This window comes from Chrysochloris asiatica, unplaced genomic scaffold (assembly GCF_000296735.1).
Source record: "Chrysochloris asiatica unplaced genomic scaffold, ChrAsi1.0 scaffold00003, whole genome shotgun sequence".
Lineage (NCBI taxonomy): Eukaryota > Metazoa > Chordata > Mammalia > Afrosoricida > Chrysochloridae > Chrysochloris > Chrysochloris asiatica.
In genome coordinates, this window is record NW_006408521.1 from 22183297 (window position 1) to 22202816 (window position 19520).

The 19520-nt window shown below is 42.4% G+C and overlaps 1 protein-coding gene across 1 annotated transcript in view; it reads right to left on the bottom strand.

Annotated features, from left to right (window-relative positions):
• The window catches only part of TLL2 (tolloid-like 2), a 192905-nt gene that overhangs the window by 140983 nt on the left and 32402 nt on the right, over positions 1 to 19520 (bottom strand). Inside the window, exon 2 of the mRNA XM_006831190.1 lies at positions 6806 to 6916. Within this exon, the coding sequence (XP_006831253.1) occupies positions 6806 to 6916 (111 nt within the window). The remainder of the gene's footprint in view (positions 1 to 6805; positions 6917 to 19520) is intronic.

A 19520-nucleotide genomic window follows, 5' to 3' on the forward strand; every position in this document is an offset into this window, starting at 1 on the left:
GTACAATTAAGTGTTCTGGAATACTCATACTTCTCAATGTTGTCCATAGCTTGTCATGATCCACACAATCGAAAGCGTTCGCGTAGTCAATAAAGCACAGGTAAACATCCTTCTGATATTCTCTGTTTTCAGCATATTAGAACACTGAAATCAGGTTAGGGTAACATGTGCCCCTCCAAGTTTTGGACAGAGTAGAAAAAGGAAGTCTAAAGAGACAAAGGATCTGCCAGAGGTAAGAGACCCCATGATTCAGAGGTGAGGGCCAGAGAGTGGAAGAAAGATACCCAAAGTTGGCCATGTCTTTGCCTCACTCTGGCTGGCCCAAAACCTTGGACTTATGCAGATGCCCTAAACAGATGGCAGACGTTTAGGGAATATGGATTTAGAGCAAGGTTGGGTTCTTAAATAGAGATGGGACATGGCTCAGCAGCTCAGAATAGATGAGGAGGGGAACATCAGACGCCCACAGAGACAGTAAGTCAGTAAAACCATTTCCCCTTTCAGACTCCTGATTACAAAGATCAAGAAATCTGATCCAGTATCCGGACAGAGATAACTGCAGGAAGAGATGTCCTCTCCAGATCTTTAGGCATTTGCAAAAATAGGGAGTGTTCAATATTGGCTTCCTGGGCTCTTTCAGGAGGAAACAAACAAGAAGTCCAAAGTATCAACCACACAGGTTTCTCTGCATCTTGTGTGATTAAGATGAGGTTGTTGTTAAGCGCTGTTGAGTCACTTCTGACTCATAGCAACCTTGTATAGGATTTCCAAGGAACTGCTTGCTGGTGGGTTTGAACCACTGACCATGTGTTTAGCTTGCCTAAAAACTCAGAACTGGGACTGATGGGTTCTGCAACTGGCACATCCAAGAAGATGCCTGAGGGTTGGAGAGTGTGAGTGTGCCTGCGTTCATGTCTGTGTGTGTCCACTAAGTACTTCCTTCACTACACAGCTAATCCGATTAGTTGCTTTAGAAAACTCTGCAATGTTAATTCAAGGGCCTCATTCATAGAACAGCTTGGCCCATGCCTGCTCAGAACTCACATTCTTCTCACTGCAAATAAAATGCACACAGAGGACTTTCTCTCCCTGAAGAATGTGCTAATTTCTCTTGGTCTCCACACACATCCAAAATGCTCAGGTCCTCTTAGAGAAAGTGTCTGGGTTCTGTTTGGCTTCCACATCTTCAGGCAGGGAGTGGGCCTGTCCAAAACTGGGAGGCAACTAGAGCTCTCTCCATCCCAAGCACTGTCAATCCAACAAGGAGCCCTGGTGATGCCGTAAGGTAAACACTGGACTACTTACCACAGATTCAGCAGTTTAAACACACCAACCTCTCAGTGGGAGAAAGATGGGACTTTTTGCTCCTTTTTTGTTGATGATTATGAACCATGGAGTCGGTTCTGACTCATAGCAACCCTGTATAGGGTTTCCAAGGTTATCAATCTTTAAGGGAGCAGAAAGCCTCATCTTTCTCCTGAGAACAGCTGGTAGTTTCGAACTGCTGATCTTGAGGTTAGCAGCCCGATTTGTAACCATTATGCTACCAGAGCTCCTTTAAAGCATTACAGCCTCAAAACCCTATAGAGGGTCACTGCTGAATTTATGACGGTGCATTTGGTTTCTAAGGTAACCCAACAGGTAGCTTACTGAGTATGGAAGGATCATGAGTGCACACCAGTGATAGGGCCTTGGGTAAGTCATTTGCTCTACTTTTCTCTATCTGTAGAACAAGGACTTGGAGCCGAGGGAGTGGCTAGAACAGAAGGCTAGAATGAAGGAAGCTAGGACCAGGTACCAGACTCAATACTATTGTGTTTGGCTGGAAGTCGGGGAGAGGGAAGGGAGCCTAGAAATGTAGGTTATGGACAGAGTATAGAAGGCCTTAAAAGTCAGACTAAGGAATGTTTCTGATAATACTGATGGTTTGTGCAGAGGGTGGTGGCAAAGTCAGAGCAGGAAAATAATCTGGGAGCAGGATGGGAAAACAGTAGTGGTAGTGAGACATTGTTAGCCTGTGACCCCTAAGTGAACAGCAAGAGTGTTCCATGCTGGGAGACCAAAACCCTAAGTGGGTTCCCATGCCTACCTAGCTCTTGGCCCCGAAAGACTCCAGCACAGAAAGATCAAGCTCGTGGCCATGTAAGGACAACAGGACAGTAGTCCCAAGTCCCAAAGGAAAGATGACCTCTATTGTTCTCCATTGTTTCTAAATGGCAGCATGGCTAGCAGGTTGGTGCAATGGCAGACACAAAGGCTCAGAGATGAGAAGGCTGAGTTCTGGTCCTGGTTCTGCCACTAGCTGAATTTGGGACCTTGACCACATCTGGGAAATCAGGCCCACTTGTTCAACTCTAGAATAACTGGTATTGCTTCATTCTGGCTCCAGGAAAGCAGCTCCAAGTTCACAGGGTACACCAAGGGTAGAATATTTGTAGGGACACACTACAGGTTTTTTGGGTTATCCCTGTCTTCCATCCATATTCCCCTCCAGGGAATTCAGTCTTCCTCCCTCCAGCTTCCTCCTCTTGGACAACAACACTTACCAAAACTTGGAAATAAGAGAAGTGGTATCTAAGAACACGTGTCTTCCCACAATAAGAAGCAGGAAGAGAAGGTTTATTAAAAATAAACCAAATCCAGGCTCTTGTGAACCTGGGTGGAGACCTGGTTGGCCAGCAGTGTGGCAAGACCTAGGGACTCTTGGGCCCAGAGTCAGTGACATAGCCACAGAGGACTAGAGTGGAGAGTGAAGCATCCAGCTGATAAGAAGAGAGGGCATATGCACAAGAACACCCACACTTGCAGATAATACCTACTTGACCTGACTTCAATGACTGGGTGATCAGAACTCAATTAGAAGAAGAAAGAAGAGGGAAAAAAAGAGTAATCTGACACAATTTGATGAACTTGACCTACACCTATGGATGCAGTAGCTCAAAAGAGGGAACAAATCTTTACAGCAAGGATCATTCCCACCCCCTCAATACACAGAGTAGGCAGGGATCGGCAATTTGGACATTGGGTACCCAAAATGGGGGACTACAGAGGCAAAAATTGACTGGCTTAGAAGCTTTCAAGAGGGAACCTAGATCCAGAGGGTGTGGAGGAAGGTAGAATCTCCACTGAGTAGTATCAAATCTGTCAAGGCGGGGCTGATGAAAGGAAATGCAGATAAGTCTCTTGTGATACAATAGTGAATAATTGTTATTAGGACTGATTGCGAGGGCTGGAAATGTAGAGGTGGACATTTTGTAGCAAGGAGGGGAGTAACTAACTTTGTAGTCTAGGAACGGAGGTCCCTGGGACCATCAAGGGAAAAGAGCAGACCCTACCCAGAGAAGCAGTGATGCCTGAGATGGAGGCAAAGAGGATGACATGGAGAGATGGAGCAGCTGGGGACTCTAGACCCAGAGAGGGGGAGGGGCTCTGTGCTGACAACAGAGGGGCAGGCTTGTAGTGCATACCCTTTGGTTGGTTGATGAAGCATGGAGAGGACTGTAAACATGGCAATGAAATGATATACGATAGGATGAATGCAAAACTAATGTTCTCCCATGTAAATTATCACATAATTCACAATAAAACTTTTTTTTTTAAATAAATAAACCAAATCCTTGTGCATTGCTGGTGGGATTGTAAAATGGTGCAGCCACTATGAAAAACAGTCTAGCAGTTTCTCAAAAAGTTAAAGATAAAAAAACTTTGTAACCCAGTAATTCTGCTCCTAGGAGAATTGAAGGCAGGGACTTCAAACAGATAAGCTATAAACCAATAATCGTGGCAACATTACTCACAATAGCCAAAAGGTAAAAAAAGTGAGCATCAACAGACAAATGAATAAACAACATGTGGTATATCCATACAATGGAATACTGTTCCGCCATAAAAAGAAATGAAGTTCTGATGCATGCTATAGTATGGATGAACCTTGAAAACATTATGCTGAGTGAAATAAGTCAGACACAAAAGGGACAAATACATAATGGAACTTATATGAAATACCTAGACTAGGCAAATTCATTAAGACAAAGTAAATTAATTGGTAGTTACCAGGATCTGGGGAAGAGGAAACTGGGCAGCCATGGCTGAGCAGGTACTGAGTTTCTGCTTAAGGTAATGAAACACTTGTGGAAAGAGATGATGCTGATGGCTGTATCACATGGTGAATGAAATTAATGTCATTGTAGATGTAAGAATGTTTGAAATAGTACATGTTCATTATATACATTTTATTACAATAACTTTTAACTGCCCAAAATGGCACATTAAAAAATTTTTTTTGAAATTTTAAAAATATTTTGAATGGTAAAAAAATTTTTTTAAACAATCAAAGCAGATATTTAAATAGATCAAATGTTTAAAGATCTACCCACAAAATTGCTCACGGCATCTTTGTTCCTAATAAGAATACAATTTTTTTTAGGAAAAAAAAAGGGGGAAACAGCTTACATGCCTGTCTGTAAGGGATTTAAACCAAAACCAATGCCACTGCCATCAAGCTGATCCTGACTCATACAGGACGGAGTAGAACTGTCCTAAAGAGTTTCCAATGCTGTAATTTTTGTGGACTGCCAAAAGAACCAACAGATCTGTGTTGGAAGAAGTGCAGCCAGAGTGCTCCTTAGAGGCCAATATGGCCAAACTTCATCTCTCATACTTCAGACATATTGTCAGGAGGGACCAGTCGCTAGAGAAGGATATCATGTTTGGTAAAGTGGAGGGTCAGAGAAAGAGAGGAAGACCACCCCCAGCAAGATGGATTGGCAAAGTGGCAGCATCGATGGGCTCAAGCCCATGGATTGGTAACAATAGTGACGTTGGCCCAGGATCGGGCAGCGTTTTGTTCTGTTGTGCATACAGTTGCTATGAGTCGGTACCGACTTGATAGCACCTAACAACAACAAGAAACAATTTTTGTGGATGCAAAATGCTACATTTTTTTCCTGTGGAACTTCTGGTCTTTCGATTAGGAGCTGAACACTTAACCACTGAGCCCCCAGGGCTTCCCTTTAAGGGACTAGTTAGATAAATTATAGCTGAGTTGTACATTGGACCATACTGCCACAAAAGACTAAGACAAACCACAATGTATAGCATAAAATGATGCCTATAACATATTGTTAGTGAAACACACAAGTTGCACAAGAACATTTCAAATTAAATTCCTTTTTCATTTTTGAAATCTACGTGCACATCACCCAAGCACATTAAAACTGGAAGAAACCCACAAACAGATAGCAGTGAGTGTCTCTGGAGCTGAGATAAGGAGGGATTTTTGTTTCCTACTTTATACATTTTGAACTACTGGACTTATTCTTTTTTTTTTTTTTAAACAACCAGCAGTATTAGTTTAATAACCAGCAAACACAGTTTTAAAATTCCCATCCTGAAAATAAAAGAACTATTCTAGATAGATGCAAAGTACTATTGGCCCTCAGTGAAAAGCAATCCAAATAAAAACCACCTTGCCATAAAATCATACTGGAGCACATGCATGCTCACACACTCACCTGCATGCATACACACAGACACAGAGAGACAGAAAGAGCGAGCGTGCACGCTGGGGATGATACGTGATTCACTTCAGCACACAGCTCATTCCCCGCACTCTCCACTTTAACTTTAAACCCTCCTAGATCAGTGGTCTCTCTGAAAACACTAATATTAATGAGGAGAAGGAAGCAGAATTGCTATTTGTTGAGCATATATTATGTGCTATTTATTCTGTACTGGGCAAATATCCTCTCCTTTTGTCCTTGTAACATTTTTTAGTGGTAAGGATCATTACTAGTCCCATCTGACAGATGAAGAAATTGATGTCCAGCGTTTCTGAGACATAGTTCAAGGATTCAAGACCAAGCAGCCTAATCCTAAAGCCTGTGACTGTAAGCAATGCTTTATCCAGCCTTCCAGGAGTAAACCCTTGGAGCTCACGATCTCCTCTTAGGTCCCAGCAAGATGGCGCCAGGATCTTCCAAACAGTGTATCTGCCTCTTCCTTCTGTCCTTCCCAACAGTGTTGGTTAGTGCCTTCTAGCTACGAGGTGCTGGACCACCTCTAGGGTCTCCAAAACTGACTGATGCGGGTTCTACCCTCTATCAGCTCACAGGGAAGAAGGAAGGAGAAGGAAGCCACTCAAGTTGTTAGACCAAAAGACTGATCATGTCCGCCCTGTGGGAGACAAAGGAAGACCTGTTTGGCTTGTCTTCACTGCTGCATCCGCAGGCACCTGGCCTTGCCAACAGCTGGGCATATAGATGGCCTGCTGGGTGATCACTGTCCAGTCTTTCTCTGGCATTTCTCAGTCACATTTGCCAACCCCGGGACCCACAGCTGGACTGTGGCAGATCCCCCAAGGACAGAGATGGGGGCAATCCTGAGCATTCACAATGGTGACTGCTGAGCAGGCCCAGAGGGTATGAGTGAGGTCCCCAAGCCAGGGTCACCAAGACCCAAAAGGCCTTAGTGGATCCTGCATGGGCAACTATCCTGCTTTCTGATTTAAGATTGTTCCACACAGAGTGTAAGTTGGTACAACCACTTTGGAAAACCATTTGACAGTTTCTGGTAAAGCTAAACTTACACATATCCTATGACCTAGCAATTCTCCTGGGTACATCTCCAGTATAAACAAGTGCTTGTATCTACCAAAAGATATGTACAAGGATGTATGTAGCAGCTTTATCTGTAACCTCCAGGAACTGACTGCCAAATGTCTGTGAACAGAAAAATGAATGGACTCAGGTACATTCATCCAATACTGTACAGCATCTGGGGCAGAGAAAGGGGATGTGTTACTTACCTGGGCTATGTTTTGTTTTCTCCGCTGGCTGCTTGGCCCAGTCACTGACCTTGTCAATGTGAAATAACTTCAGGTCATCTTCATCTAAAGCAATGTCTCCCCAAAAGGCAGCTGGGAAGAAAAAACATAAGTAGGTCAATTTAAGTTCAAGGTCAAGAAAATGGATTTAGGAATGCCCCAAAGGGCACTTAGGTTGTGTCAGGAAACGCTGGAAACAGCAGTCCATCTATCTAATCAAATTTCCCACTCAGCTGCAGAGAGATGGCTAGTAGAAAAACAGCAACAATGGCTTCTGTGCACCACCCCATAGGGCTGGGACCTGACCACCAAGAGAATCAAAGTCCTAGGTCTATAAGGTACTTTTAATGACCCTTCATCTCACCCTAGTTAAGCAGCTAGGGACAATACCACCGCATAAAGACAATGGTTTCTCTCTTCTTCAGAATCTCCAGGATAATCAAATACGTGCATATTTACATATACTGAAAGAATACTGTCACAAATTATATTATTGTTCACAATATTTGCTGCTCTCCCCTGAGGGAAGGTTAACCTCATATATTCCTGGCCAATCAATATCAGGATTGGCCACATGACTTGCTCTAATTGAAAGTCTGAGGAAGGTTGAATTCATGATGTTCTGTTTTCCCTTTCCCAGAGACAAGCTATGTTCCAGATGTTTTTTCTGTCAAGTTGATTCTAATTCCTTGAGACCCTCTGGGTGTCAGAGTAGAACTGTGCCAGAGTTTTCAATAGATCTTTCCGAAGCAGATTGTCAGAACTTTCTTCCAAGGTACTGCTGGATGCACTTGAGTCTCCAGCCTTTCGTTAAGCAGCCAAGCACACTAACTGTTGACATCACCTAGTGACTCCTCTTTATGCTGACTGATACAGAAATTGGTATCAGAAGTGATACAATATTATAACAAAATTCCATTGGCTTTGGTTCAAGTGGTGATTGGCAAGGCAATCATGACTGGAGGCTGGAAGGTGATGTGTGGTAAGCAGTGATGACCCTTGGTACAGATGTTGACTGTGTGTTAACTCGCAAGGTAGATGCAGACAGGTGTACCTACAGGAAATCGCACCTAAGGCGAACATGGAAATCACACCCCTGTCCAAACATCTGACTGCCCACCCACGCAACCAATGCCTCTGAGTTGATTCTGACTCATAGGAACCCTCTAGAACAGAGTAGAACTGTCCCTTTGGATTTCAGAGACTGTAAATCTTGAGGGGATCAGGAAGAAGATAGCCTCTTCTTTCTCCTACAGAGCAGCTGGTGAATTTGAACCAAGGACCTTGTGATTAGCAGCCCAACTCAGAACCCACATGACGCCCAAACATCCGACACATATCTTATTTAGCATCATCTTTCACCTTATACAATTAAACCAATGACCAATACTCTGCCAATTATTCATGTTCATGGAAAAGGCCATTAAACAACAACAACAAAAAATCGAGTCTCTTGAGAGTCACTCCCATCACCTAAGGTAATGTTCCCTTCAGTCTGGTGGAAGGTTACATTAGGAGAAAATAGTCCTTAACTTCTAGAAATCTTTCAGAGGAAAGGAGGGAATCTGATGGGCACTTGGGTGGAGTACTGGGCCCTGGCAGGATACTGGGGGTGGACAGAGGTTGGGCATTGAGATACAGAGCCACAGGGCCGAGGGAATGAATCTGGAGGGACCTAATTAGAGACAGAGGTAGGACGAAGAAAACCCTGAAGTCAGGAAACCAAAACCACTGTTCAAGTATAGTGATTGTGAGGAGGGCACAGGACAGGGCAGTGTTTCCTTCTGTTGTGCGTAGGGTCGCGATGAGTCGGAACTGACTCCACGGCTTCTTAATAACAACAACAGTGAGGAATGTGGAATCAAGGCTTAACTGCAAGTGGGCACAAGAGAATTTTTGGAGATGATGGAAAAGTTCTAAAGCTGGATCATAGCGACAATTCCACAAATATAAATTTACAAAAATCATTCAATTTTACATATACAGCAGGTGTGATAGTTAAGGTTTTGTGTCAACTTGGCTGGGTCAAGATTTGGTAATCCCCCACAATGAGATCTGAAGAAGCCTCCAGCCTGACATCTGGCCTATGGCCTTGAAATGTTTCCACCTCTACAGCTGTGAACCATTTCCTTGGTACAAACCTATCTGTATACACACACACACAAGTTTTGCTTCTCTGGAGACTCAAACCTGGGGCAACAGGTGAATTTTACAGTATGTCAATTGTTGCTATGTGCCTTCGAGTCAGTTCCGAACCTGTAGTGACCCTGTATAGGGTTTTTCAGGAGGGGCTGGTGAGTTTGAACCACCAACCTTGTAGTTAGCATTCCAGTGCTTATCCACACCAGGACTCCCTCCATAAATCTGTTTAAGAGAAAAATTCACCCTATGGCTAGGAACAACCAAACTGATGCCCAGTAAATGTTTTCAGCTGAAGGAAAAAAAAAAAAAAAAAGTTCAGACAAAGGAGACTACAGTGTAGTTGTAATGGAGGATTTAATTAAGCTCAAGACTAACCTGTGGCCATCCAGTTTATTCTAACTTATAGTGACTATATAGGACAGTAGAATTGCCCCCAACGAGTTTCCAAAGCTGTAATTTTACAGATGCAGACTTCTACATTTTTCTCCCAAAGAGCAGCTCATAGGTTCAAACTGACAACCTTTCAGTTAGCAGCCAAATAAGTACTTAACCACTGTGCCACCAAGGCTCCTTCAAGTGCAAGGTAGCAGTAATTAGGTCAAGAGAGAGAGTGGCTGTGGCCACGCACGTGGAGCTGCGTTAAATAAGAAATAGCTACCTTTTGCCTTCAAGTCGAGTGGATTCCAACTCAGGGCAATCCCACTCATGCCCGAGGAGAACTATGTTCCATAGGACTTTCAATGGCTGATTGTTCAATAGATAGCCAACTTGTTCCTCCAAGGTGCTTCTGGGTAGACTCTAGCAACTGAGTTTGCTAACCATTGTACAATCCAGGGACTCCAAAAAAATTACTAACTCCTGAGAAAATATAGTTCCAAACCAGTCACTCTCCTGGACCACAAGAGATTGCAACTGTTTGAGACTTAAAATGATGCTTGGGCTCCCAACCTTCTATGGAAAGGAAGCAGGCGGAAAGAGTTGCTCCTGAGGAGGTCATATTCTCCAATGTCTTCTTCATGTGTTAGGTGCTGTTGAGTTGGTTCATAGTGACCTTATGCACAACAGAACAAAACATTGGGTGTATCCTGTTAATATGTAAGCTCTTGAAAGAGCTGATGGTATTGTAGGAAGAAGTCCAAGATGCACGGAAGGCATTGATGGAAAAAAAGCCTCCAGGAATTACCAGAATACAAATTGAAATGTTTCAACAAGGTGACAGTGCTGGAAGCATTCACTGCTCTCTGCCATGAAACTTGGAAGATCTGGCCAACCAACTGGAAGAGATCCATATTTGTGCCCATTCCAAAGGAAGGTGACACGGTGGAATGCAGAAATCACTAAGCAATATCATTAATATCGCATGCAAGTAAAATGTTGCTGAAGATAATTTAAAAATGTTTGCAATAGAACATTCAAGCCAGATTAATGAGACGACATGGAACTAGGAATATCTTTGCTGATGTAAGATGGATCTTAGATGAAAGCAGAGAATACCAGAAAGATGTTTACTTGGGTTTCATGGCATTCGGCTGTGTGAATCATAATGGATAACAATGCGAAGAATGGGTATTCAAGCAGAACAAAGGGATAATGAATGGCTTAAAATTGGGAAACGTGTGTGTCAGGATTGTATCTTTCACCATATTTATTCAATCTGTATGATGAAGAAATAATCTGAGAAACTGGATTATAGGAAAAAAGTAGCATCAGGATTGGAGGAAGACTCACTAGCAACCTATGATATGCAGATGACACAACCTTGCTTGTGGTAAGCCAAGAGGAGTCGAAATACTGATGAAGATCAAAATCAAAGTCTTCAGGATTGCACCTCAGTGTAAAGAAAATGAAATGTCTCACAACTGAGCCAATAAGTAACACCATGAGAAACAGCGAGAAAATTGAAAGTGTCAAAGATTTCATTTTGCTTGGATCCACAATCAACACTCATGGAAGCAGCAGTCAAGAAATTGAAAGATTAGGAACACACAAATAGAATGTGGGACCTTATCCAGAGAAGCAGCAGCACCAGAGATGGAGGTAAAGATGGGGGCATGGAGGACTCTAGATTTATCAACTAAGAAGAGAAGGACTAAGAACTGGTGGCCAGGAGCAGACTTGCAGAATGTGCCCTTTGGAGAGGTATATATGCCTGAGTGGGGTTTTTTGTTTGTGTGTTTTTTTAAAAAAAGCTAAAGTGGATAAAGAGAAATACTTTTAACTGATGGTATATGGAGGGGATTATAATCAATGTAATGAAACAAGTTATATGAATTGTTGAATGTGAAACTGATGATGTGCCCTGTAAACTTTCACTCAATCCACAATAAAAACCTTAAATTTAAAAAAAGAAAAGAAATTGAAAGATGTGTTGCATTAGACAAATCTGCTGCAAAAGACCCCTTTAAAGTGTTAAAGAGCAAAGGTATCCCTCCCTCTAAGGACTAAGATGTGCCTTATGCCAGCCATGATATTTTCAATTGCTTCAAATGCATGTGAAAGTTGGACAATGAATATGGAAGACCACAGAAGAACTGATGTATCTGAATCATGGCGTTGGTGAAGAATATTGTAAGTACCATGGGATGCCAGAAGAGCACACAAATCTGTCTGGGAAGAAATACATCCCAAATGTCCTTAGAAGTAAGGAGGGCAGGACTTTGTCTCTTTTGCTTTGGCTATATTATCAGGGAGGACCAATTCCTGGAGAAGGACATAATGTTGGGTAAAGGAAGACCTCAAATAAGATGGACTGACGCAGTGGCAGCAACAGTAGGTTCAAACAGAACAATTTTGAAGCTGGCACAGGACTCGGCAGTGTTTCATTGTTGAATAGTGAGTCCCACTGGACAAGCGTCTTTATCTACTTTGTTCATTCTAGTAGTAACACCAGTGCCGAGAACAGTGTATAGTCAATGCTAAGAAAAAACTTCTCAAAAGGTTAATGAAAGTGGAATTTTCTCCAAATTCTATCTGTGAAGTCAAATGCCCGAAACAGAGTCAAATTATTTCCCAGCCACCTGCCCACTAACCATTTCTCCTTTGCTGTGAAACAATGAAAATATTTTGAAGACATTAAATTGATGAATTTTTCAGCACATGGTAAGTCATACTCCTTGCAGCCATCCCACCACTATGACCTTAGCAGAGGCCTGAGGTCAGGGTGTAAGACTTCAGGCCTCTGCTGGCCCACTGGCCCTCTTAGTCCCTTTGTGTCTCTGGCTATCACCCTCCACCAATTGCCCCTGTGTGTGGTAGATAAGGCAGCTTCTCACAGACGTGGAGCCGTACCCGGGGAAAGTTGATTACTAGCCTGATCTGCCTGGGCTGCCTCACACCTCTCTGAATGCTTCTACCACATCAGCCTCCCCTGCTCTTTGATGGGAAGGACTTTCTCTGGACCAAATGGTCAAGATTATAGGCTTCACCAGCCAGTGTCAACACATCACCCTAGAACACAGAGATGACCAAACACCCTTAGAAGATACCGCCAAGTTTAACACTCACCACTTTCCAATACAGACTGGGATGTGTCTGGATAAAGATGCATAGAGCTGATGGTTCTTCTCCTAACTCCAAAGAGGAATCATCAGTCCTAATCTCTAGGCCCCATATAACCAGATTCTGTCCCAGAAAAGAGTGGAGGGAAGGAAATGCAAAAACTTGAAAATGTCTTCCAAAGAGATGTGGCTTGCCCAAATGATACAATTTAAATAAGAAGATACTAAAATCATGTCCTTGGATAGATCTAAATCCTGATGCCTCTACCACCTTTCCTCATACCCTGCAATAAACAAACATACCCTCTATATTGAGGAGAGGATAAAAGATGGATGGGTGAGTGGCTGGCTGGATGGGTGGATGAATTGATGTTCTTGACTCCAGAGGTAATAATAAAAATAGCAAATGGCCTCAGGTGCGTATTAGAAAAAAATTAGTCTCGGTAAAAATAAATAAGTGACACTTTATTTTGTATCTGGTGGCCATGTGGGTGGGTTTTACTTCTCAACACTGTTCACTGGTTAGCACATCAGAGTGTTTATGTAGCCCATGGGGATGGTTTTCTTTTTCTTTTAAATTTTTATTGTGATTTGGATTAAAGTTGAGAGAGAAAATTGATTTTCCATTCAACGATCCATACACATTTTGGATTCCTGGCATTGCCTGTACTCCCACAATGGAACGGCACTCTTCTGGCTTGCTCCCTGGCTTTACCGTTTCCATCTGTCCTTCTTGCCTCTCCCTTCCTGCCTTCTAAGTTATCTCCCTGGGTGAAGACAGTCCATTATGTCATATGGTTGGTTGTTCCGGGGACTGTGTGCCTCTCACCTGGTAGTTCTGTCTATTGTTTGGATGAAAGTTGGGCCCCGGTCCTGAGTTGAATTCCAGGTTTGAAGGGTGACTAAGAGCCAGACTCACAGGGATCCTCCAGTCTCTGTCAGATCAGTAAGCCTGGTGTTTTATATGATTTTGAGCTTTGTTCCACATTTTCTGAGTACGGTTTTTAAATATTAGTGTTCAGACCCAATATCCTTGTACTTCTACCATACCACAGATCCAGACTCACTGGGTGTGGAGTAGACGTAGGGAACTTGTGTTTTAAGCAACATCTCATGTAAACCTGATGCCGAAGGCTCCCTGGGCCACATTGTGAGAACTGCTGAACTCTTGTTATTGTTGTGCGCTGTCAAGTTGGTTCCCATTAAAGTGACCCTGTATAGGGTTTCGAAGCAGCGGCTGGTGGGCTTGAACTGCCAACCTCGCAATTCAAACGACCTCACGGCCTAGTGCTTATCCTACATCACCACACCAGGACTCTGAAAAATGAACTAGAGGAAGACAAAAGAACATGAATAGCAACCCCACTCACCCCAAAGCCACCAGGCTTGGCTCATCTCATTGGGAAGAAAGGCATGTGCACATGGGGTGTTCAAATCCTTCTAGAAAACTTTTTTATTTTATTGTAATGAAATATATATAACAAACTATTTGTCTTTATAACCATCTTTAAGCATACAGTTCAGTGGCATAAATTACATTCACCACTGCTGTAGTTTCCCAGTGTTGACCTAACACAATGCCACTCAGAGGGTGGCTTTAAAGAACAGAAATTGATTTCTCACCATTCTAGAGCCTAAAAGTCCAAATTAGGGTCTCAGCTGATTTGAGTCGGTTTCTTCTGTGGGTCTCTCTCCAAGTTTCAGATGGTTGCTGACAACATTTGGTGTTCCCGTGCTGCTAGAAGATGTACCTTCTCCACCATCACCTGACAGCTACCCTTGTGTGCTTGTCTATGTCTGTACTTCCCTTGATAAGACACCACTCAGGAGGGATGAGGATTAGGACCCATCTGACTCCAGTATGACTTCATCAATACAGACAAAGTAATCCTGTTTCCAAATAGGTACAGGGGTTAGGACTTCCACATGTATTTTGGGGGGTGCAATTCAGTCCATAGCAACGCAACCATGTGGTACAGCCATCATCACTCTTTATTTCTAAGAGTTTTCCTTCAGAAGACTGTTTTGATCAGACCAGCTGATACTGAATACTGACTATTTTCCCTCAAAACAACATTGACCTCTGGCTGCTTATTTAAATTTCAACTCCAACTGAAGTGACTTACAAGGTGGTAGAGATGCTCAGGTGTCTTGTAGCATCTTCTCCCTCCAAATGCCCTTGGGTTTTGTCCTAACATGAGTTACAGCTCTGAGCTCTCTCTGCTGATGTCACCTGCTGTGTGTCCATCTCCCCACTACACTGTTACCTCCTCATGGGCAGGAACTAAGTCCTGTTCATCCATGCAGCAATCCCCCCTCACCACTCCAATTCCCAACGAGAAGCTCAAAAACTATTTGTTGCGTAAATGGGTGAATGAGTGATTGAGTGGGTGAATGAATGGATGTTCTTGGACACCAGTGTGATAGTAGTGATAAATAATAGCCACTGTTCTTCAGACACTTATTAAGGCCCAGGTGTTGGGTAAGACATCATATACATTATCTTATGTAATCTTCACAAAATCAAACTGGTTAAACATTTTTATTTTCACAAACCAAGGGTCAGATAGTTTAAGAACTTGCCCATCTCCTCCACAGTAAATTTGAATCCTCAGGAGACGATCCTTGATCATTTCTACCACATAGTCAGGCAAAGCCATAAAAGACCTCCAGAATTCAATCAGATATCATTTTAATATTCAGAAGAATTATGTTAATAATAAACAAAGAATATGAAATCAACTCATACTTTCTTCGAGTGTAAAGATCTCTAGAATTACTCCGGAAGACATTCAACACTTAAAAGCAGAAGAAATGCAAAATTGGATGAAACGATGTTGCAGTTTAGGGGGGTAGGGAATAGAAGAATGGGTGATGTGTAACTTGAATCTGAGGACACCAATCTGTGAAGTCACCCACCTGGAGACAATGACAGAGCAACTCGAAACAGGATCCAGAAGTCTCTCTGCATCCAGAAATCTCACAAGGCAGTCCCAAATATGACTTAGGAGAGTAGCCTCAAAATCACTTTTTGGAAATTCCCTGGAAAGATACCTTTTAATATCAGAGTTCAAAATCTAAGTATGAAACTATTTAGGCAAATCATTCTTTACTAATGATAGTTTTTGTGTTAGATTTGAGATCATTTGATTTTCACAATAACTAACTGTTGTTGTTAAGTATTGTTGAGTCGGTTCTGACTCAAAGCAATCTTGAGGAAACAGGATTTCCAAGGAGTGGCTGGTGGGTTTGAATCTCCAACCTTGTGGTTAGCAGTCCAGTTAGTAGACAGTGCCACACCAGGACTCTTAAGAAATAGGTTCTGATAAATCTAACATTCGTTTTAGAAATCAAAGTTAACCATAAATAAAATTTGAGATTTCCAAACAATTCACATTGATACCACCACTTTCTGCAGGATGAACGCACTGTCTGTGGTGGTAAATCTTCCGGTGATGAAAGTTGGAAGAGAGAAGAGAACAGAGAGAAGACGAGGAATACAGAAGGCCACAGTTATGTGGAACTAAATTCAGATAATAACAGTAAGGTCAGAAATGATGGAATGTCACTGAAGAATTCTATAAAGTCATGATTCTCAAACTTGTTGTATTCAAATGAGAAGATAGGGCCTTTCCTGAATGTCTTCATCACTCTGCTCTGAATTTATCTCCCCACCCTTCCTGACCCTGTTATACTCAAGTGTGTATATAAACAGAGAAGAACGGAGTACTGAGGCAAGTTTCAAAACCTGGCAACCACTCAGGGAAGAGCAGACTGCTGTGATCAATTAGTACTGTCTGCCATGGGTATGAGGGAGAATAACATGTACTTACCATCCCTGACTTCAATTTTAGGAAGGGAATCAGGGAAACACAGCTGCAGAAGATAAACCAAGAGGTTGGTATTAATAAACCAAGCGTTTCCCGGAAAATGTAAAAGAATAAACTGAAAATGGATCCAAATTAACAAGACATTTTTAAAATGTGTAACAATGACCCTCTACGGTGCTGTCCAAAGAACATTCTGCAACGGTGAAAATGTTCATCACTCCAGGCTCAAATGTGACAGCCACTAGTCCCATGCAATCATCGAGCACTTAAAATGTGGTTAGTAAGACTGAGGTACTGAATTTCAAATTTTATTTCATTTTCATTGATTTAAACTGCCACATGTGGCTAAGGCTACCGTATCAAGAAATGCAACTCTAAATTATAAAACAACATGTATGCATTCTATTTAAAATAGCAACAAATCATCACATGTCTAGAAATAACCTGGATGGGAAAGTTGTCTCATGTGAAGAAAATATAAAACTCCACTAAAAGATATAAAAAATGACATTCCATAAATGGAAAGGTTCCTGAATGAAGAAGAGTATAGCAAAAATGCTTGTGATTTCCAAAGTAATGTGTAGGTTTAACACACCACAACCAAAATCCCAGTACTTTTATTATTATCATTACTGACAAAATATTAAAGCTCACCTACAGAATTAAGTAATAACATTCCAGAAAAAGAATACCAAAGGACTGACCTCACAGAGATCAAAATATGTTGTAAAGCTGCAACAGTCTTGCAACAGAATCATCTGGAAACAGTCCCTACACTATATAGAAAAATTCTTACAAGAGAAAGAGAAGGCTTTCTACCCTATAAACATTCAGAGCCTCAGCAACCCTACACAGCTTGGAACGGACTCAACAGCATGCAGCAGCAGCAATCCCTGGCTACTTAACGGGGAATCCAAAGCAGCATCAATATCATCTCAGAACTAGTTAAAAGCCAGAATCTCAGGCCTCACTCGAGCCGTGCTGAACCACAAGATTCCCCGGGTGAGTCCAGTGCATGCTAAAATCTGAGAAGTAGTGTTCCCTTACTAGAGACCTTCTTGCCAACAACCATGTCCCTGGGGTGCTGGGCTCCCCTCCATCTCTGTTGTTTGTCATGGCATGAAATGAAAAGTTCACAGACAAGCAGGGCTTGAGTAGATATTGTTGTTGGGTACCATAGAGCTGATTCCAACTCACAGTGACACTCTGTGGACCACCCTAGAGGGTATTCTTGGTTATAGTCTTTCCAGAAGCTGATTACCAGGCCTTTCTCACGCAGAGCCACTGAGTGTGTTTGAACCATCAGTGGTAGCTCAGCCGTTGAACCACCAGGCTTCCTTTCTTTGACTGCATAGTGATACAAGTATCTACAATGCATATGAAAACACCCTCTGTGTCAATCTTGTCTCACTCCATTGAAACTTCAACCTGCAATTTAAAGAGTTGCCACCAGGTGGTGGTGGTGTCTTGTTGTGAAGTTCTGGCTAGTATATTTATTTATTTCAGTGATAGATTATAAACTATAAGAGGGAGAATGCTTTTCAGAAATCAACAGTAGAAATCTTTATAAATTACTTAATAAAGTTTTCAAATACAGTGTCTAAAGCAATTGTATACATTCTATTTAGCGTAAGCTTGGAGATAGAAAAGGAGATTAATTTTAAAGAAATACATTCTAATGATGTATAATGTGTGTTCATGTTTAACAATTGGCTAGGAGACAGGAGGGAAGAGCCTGGTTTGTAGCACTTGCAGGTGTCTGAGATATAAATACTCCCACGATGTCTGACTTCAAGGTCAGAACAAGGGGTTGGAAGAAACATGCACAGTCCAGCATGTTACTGTAATAACAATCAGTATCTGTAAAGTACCTCACGGTTTTTGAAGTTATGTGTGTTACACGTTTGGTTCTATGTGCATGCCTGATCCTGAATGCCATAAAAGATGATCCTGGTCTGATCACACAGGACATCCCAGGTGTTCCATGACACAGTACCTTGCCTCATCAGTCTTTTACCCGTCTATGGCAGAAATTCACAGTACTCACTATGTCTCGGGGACCAGGCCAAGTGCCTTCTACACATCATCTCAATCCATCTTCTCACCAGCTCTTTGAGGAAGCCATTCTTGTCCCCACTTTAGAGATGAGCAAATGAAGGCCCAGAGAAAAGGTAGGTCTTGGTTGAGGCCATCCATTAGGAAGAAGCTGCACAGGTACTTTAGGTCAGCCAAGGCCTCTCCGATTTCAAAACCAGAGCTCTCACCCACTATGCCCCTGCTAAATTTCATATTCTAAAAAGTTAATAAGATATGTTGTGTTGGTCCACTTTCTTTACTGCACAATTTATTTGCAATACTCACGAATAGTAAGTCTCGAAGGGAAAGAGAGAGAGTGTAGCATTCCCCAACATCTCTGACCTTAGAGTGTCTTCACTGAATACCTCCTCTGCTTCTTGTCTGAGGAACAACTTTGGAGACTGCAGTTCCAGGAATGACAGACTCCTAGCACAAGAAGGTGGAATCCCTGAGTAGCGCAGTGAAGAGCTCAACTACTAGCCTAAATGTTGGTGGTTCAAACCCACCCAGAGGCTCTTAGAACGACAAGTCTTGAAAACTGTCTGAGCATTCTCCCCCGCACACACGGGGTCATTATGGATTGGAATCAATTTGATGGCAACCAAGAGTAACAGCCACAGGCTTATAAGGAACCCTCAAGGTCAAAGGTCACCAGGTCACGCTGCTATCTTGTGCTTAACTAACTCGTTCTCACACACCTCCAATGACAGTGAGTTCACACTCTCCCAAAACTTCCCAACTGATCTTTGAACAAATCTCTGTTTCTTCTAAACGTGGTACTTTAGTTCTCTTGGAAGCAAAGCACTGAGAAGAAAGGGACTGATAATGCCTGTGTAGACATTACTCCTGACATTCCTCAAACCTCACAACAACAACCCTGTATAATATGCATCATCATACTCATCCTTTCAGATGAGGAAAGTATGCTCAGAGCAAACAGGCCACTTGCTCCAGGTCCCTTCTTAATTCTAAATCTTAACTATTTGTCTTTACCTCCCAGAGACCCACACTACTTAGTAAGGGATCAGACAAGGTCTCACAGAAAGATGACAGATACACAGAGATGAGCAACAGCAAGAAACTTTCCGGGAAGGAGTGAAAAAAACCCCAAAGGGATGGAGCCAGCTGAAGTGGGCAGGCCCACGCATGCGC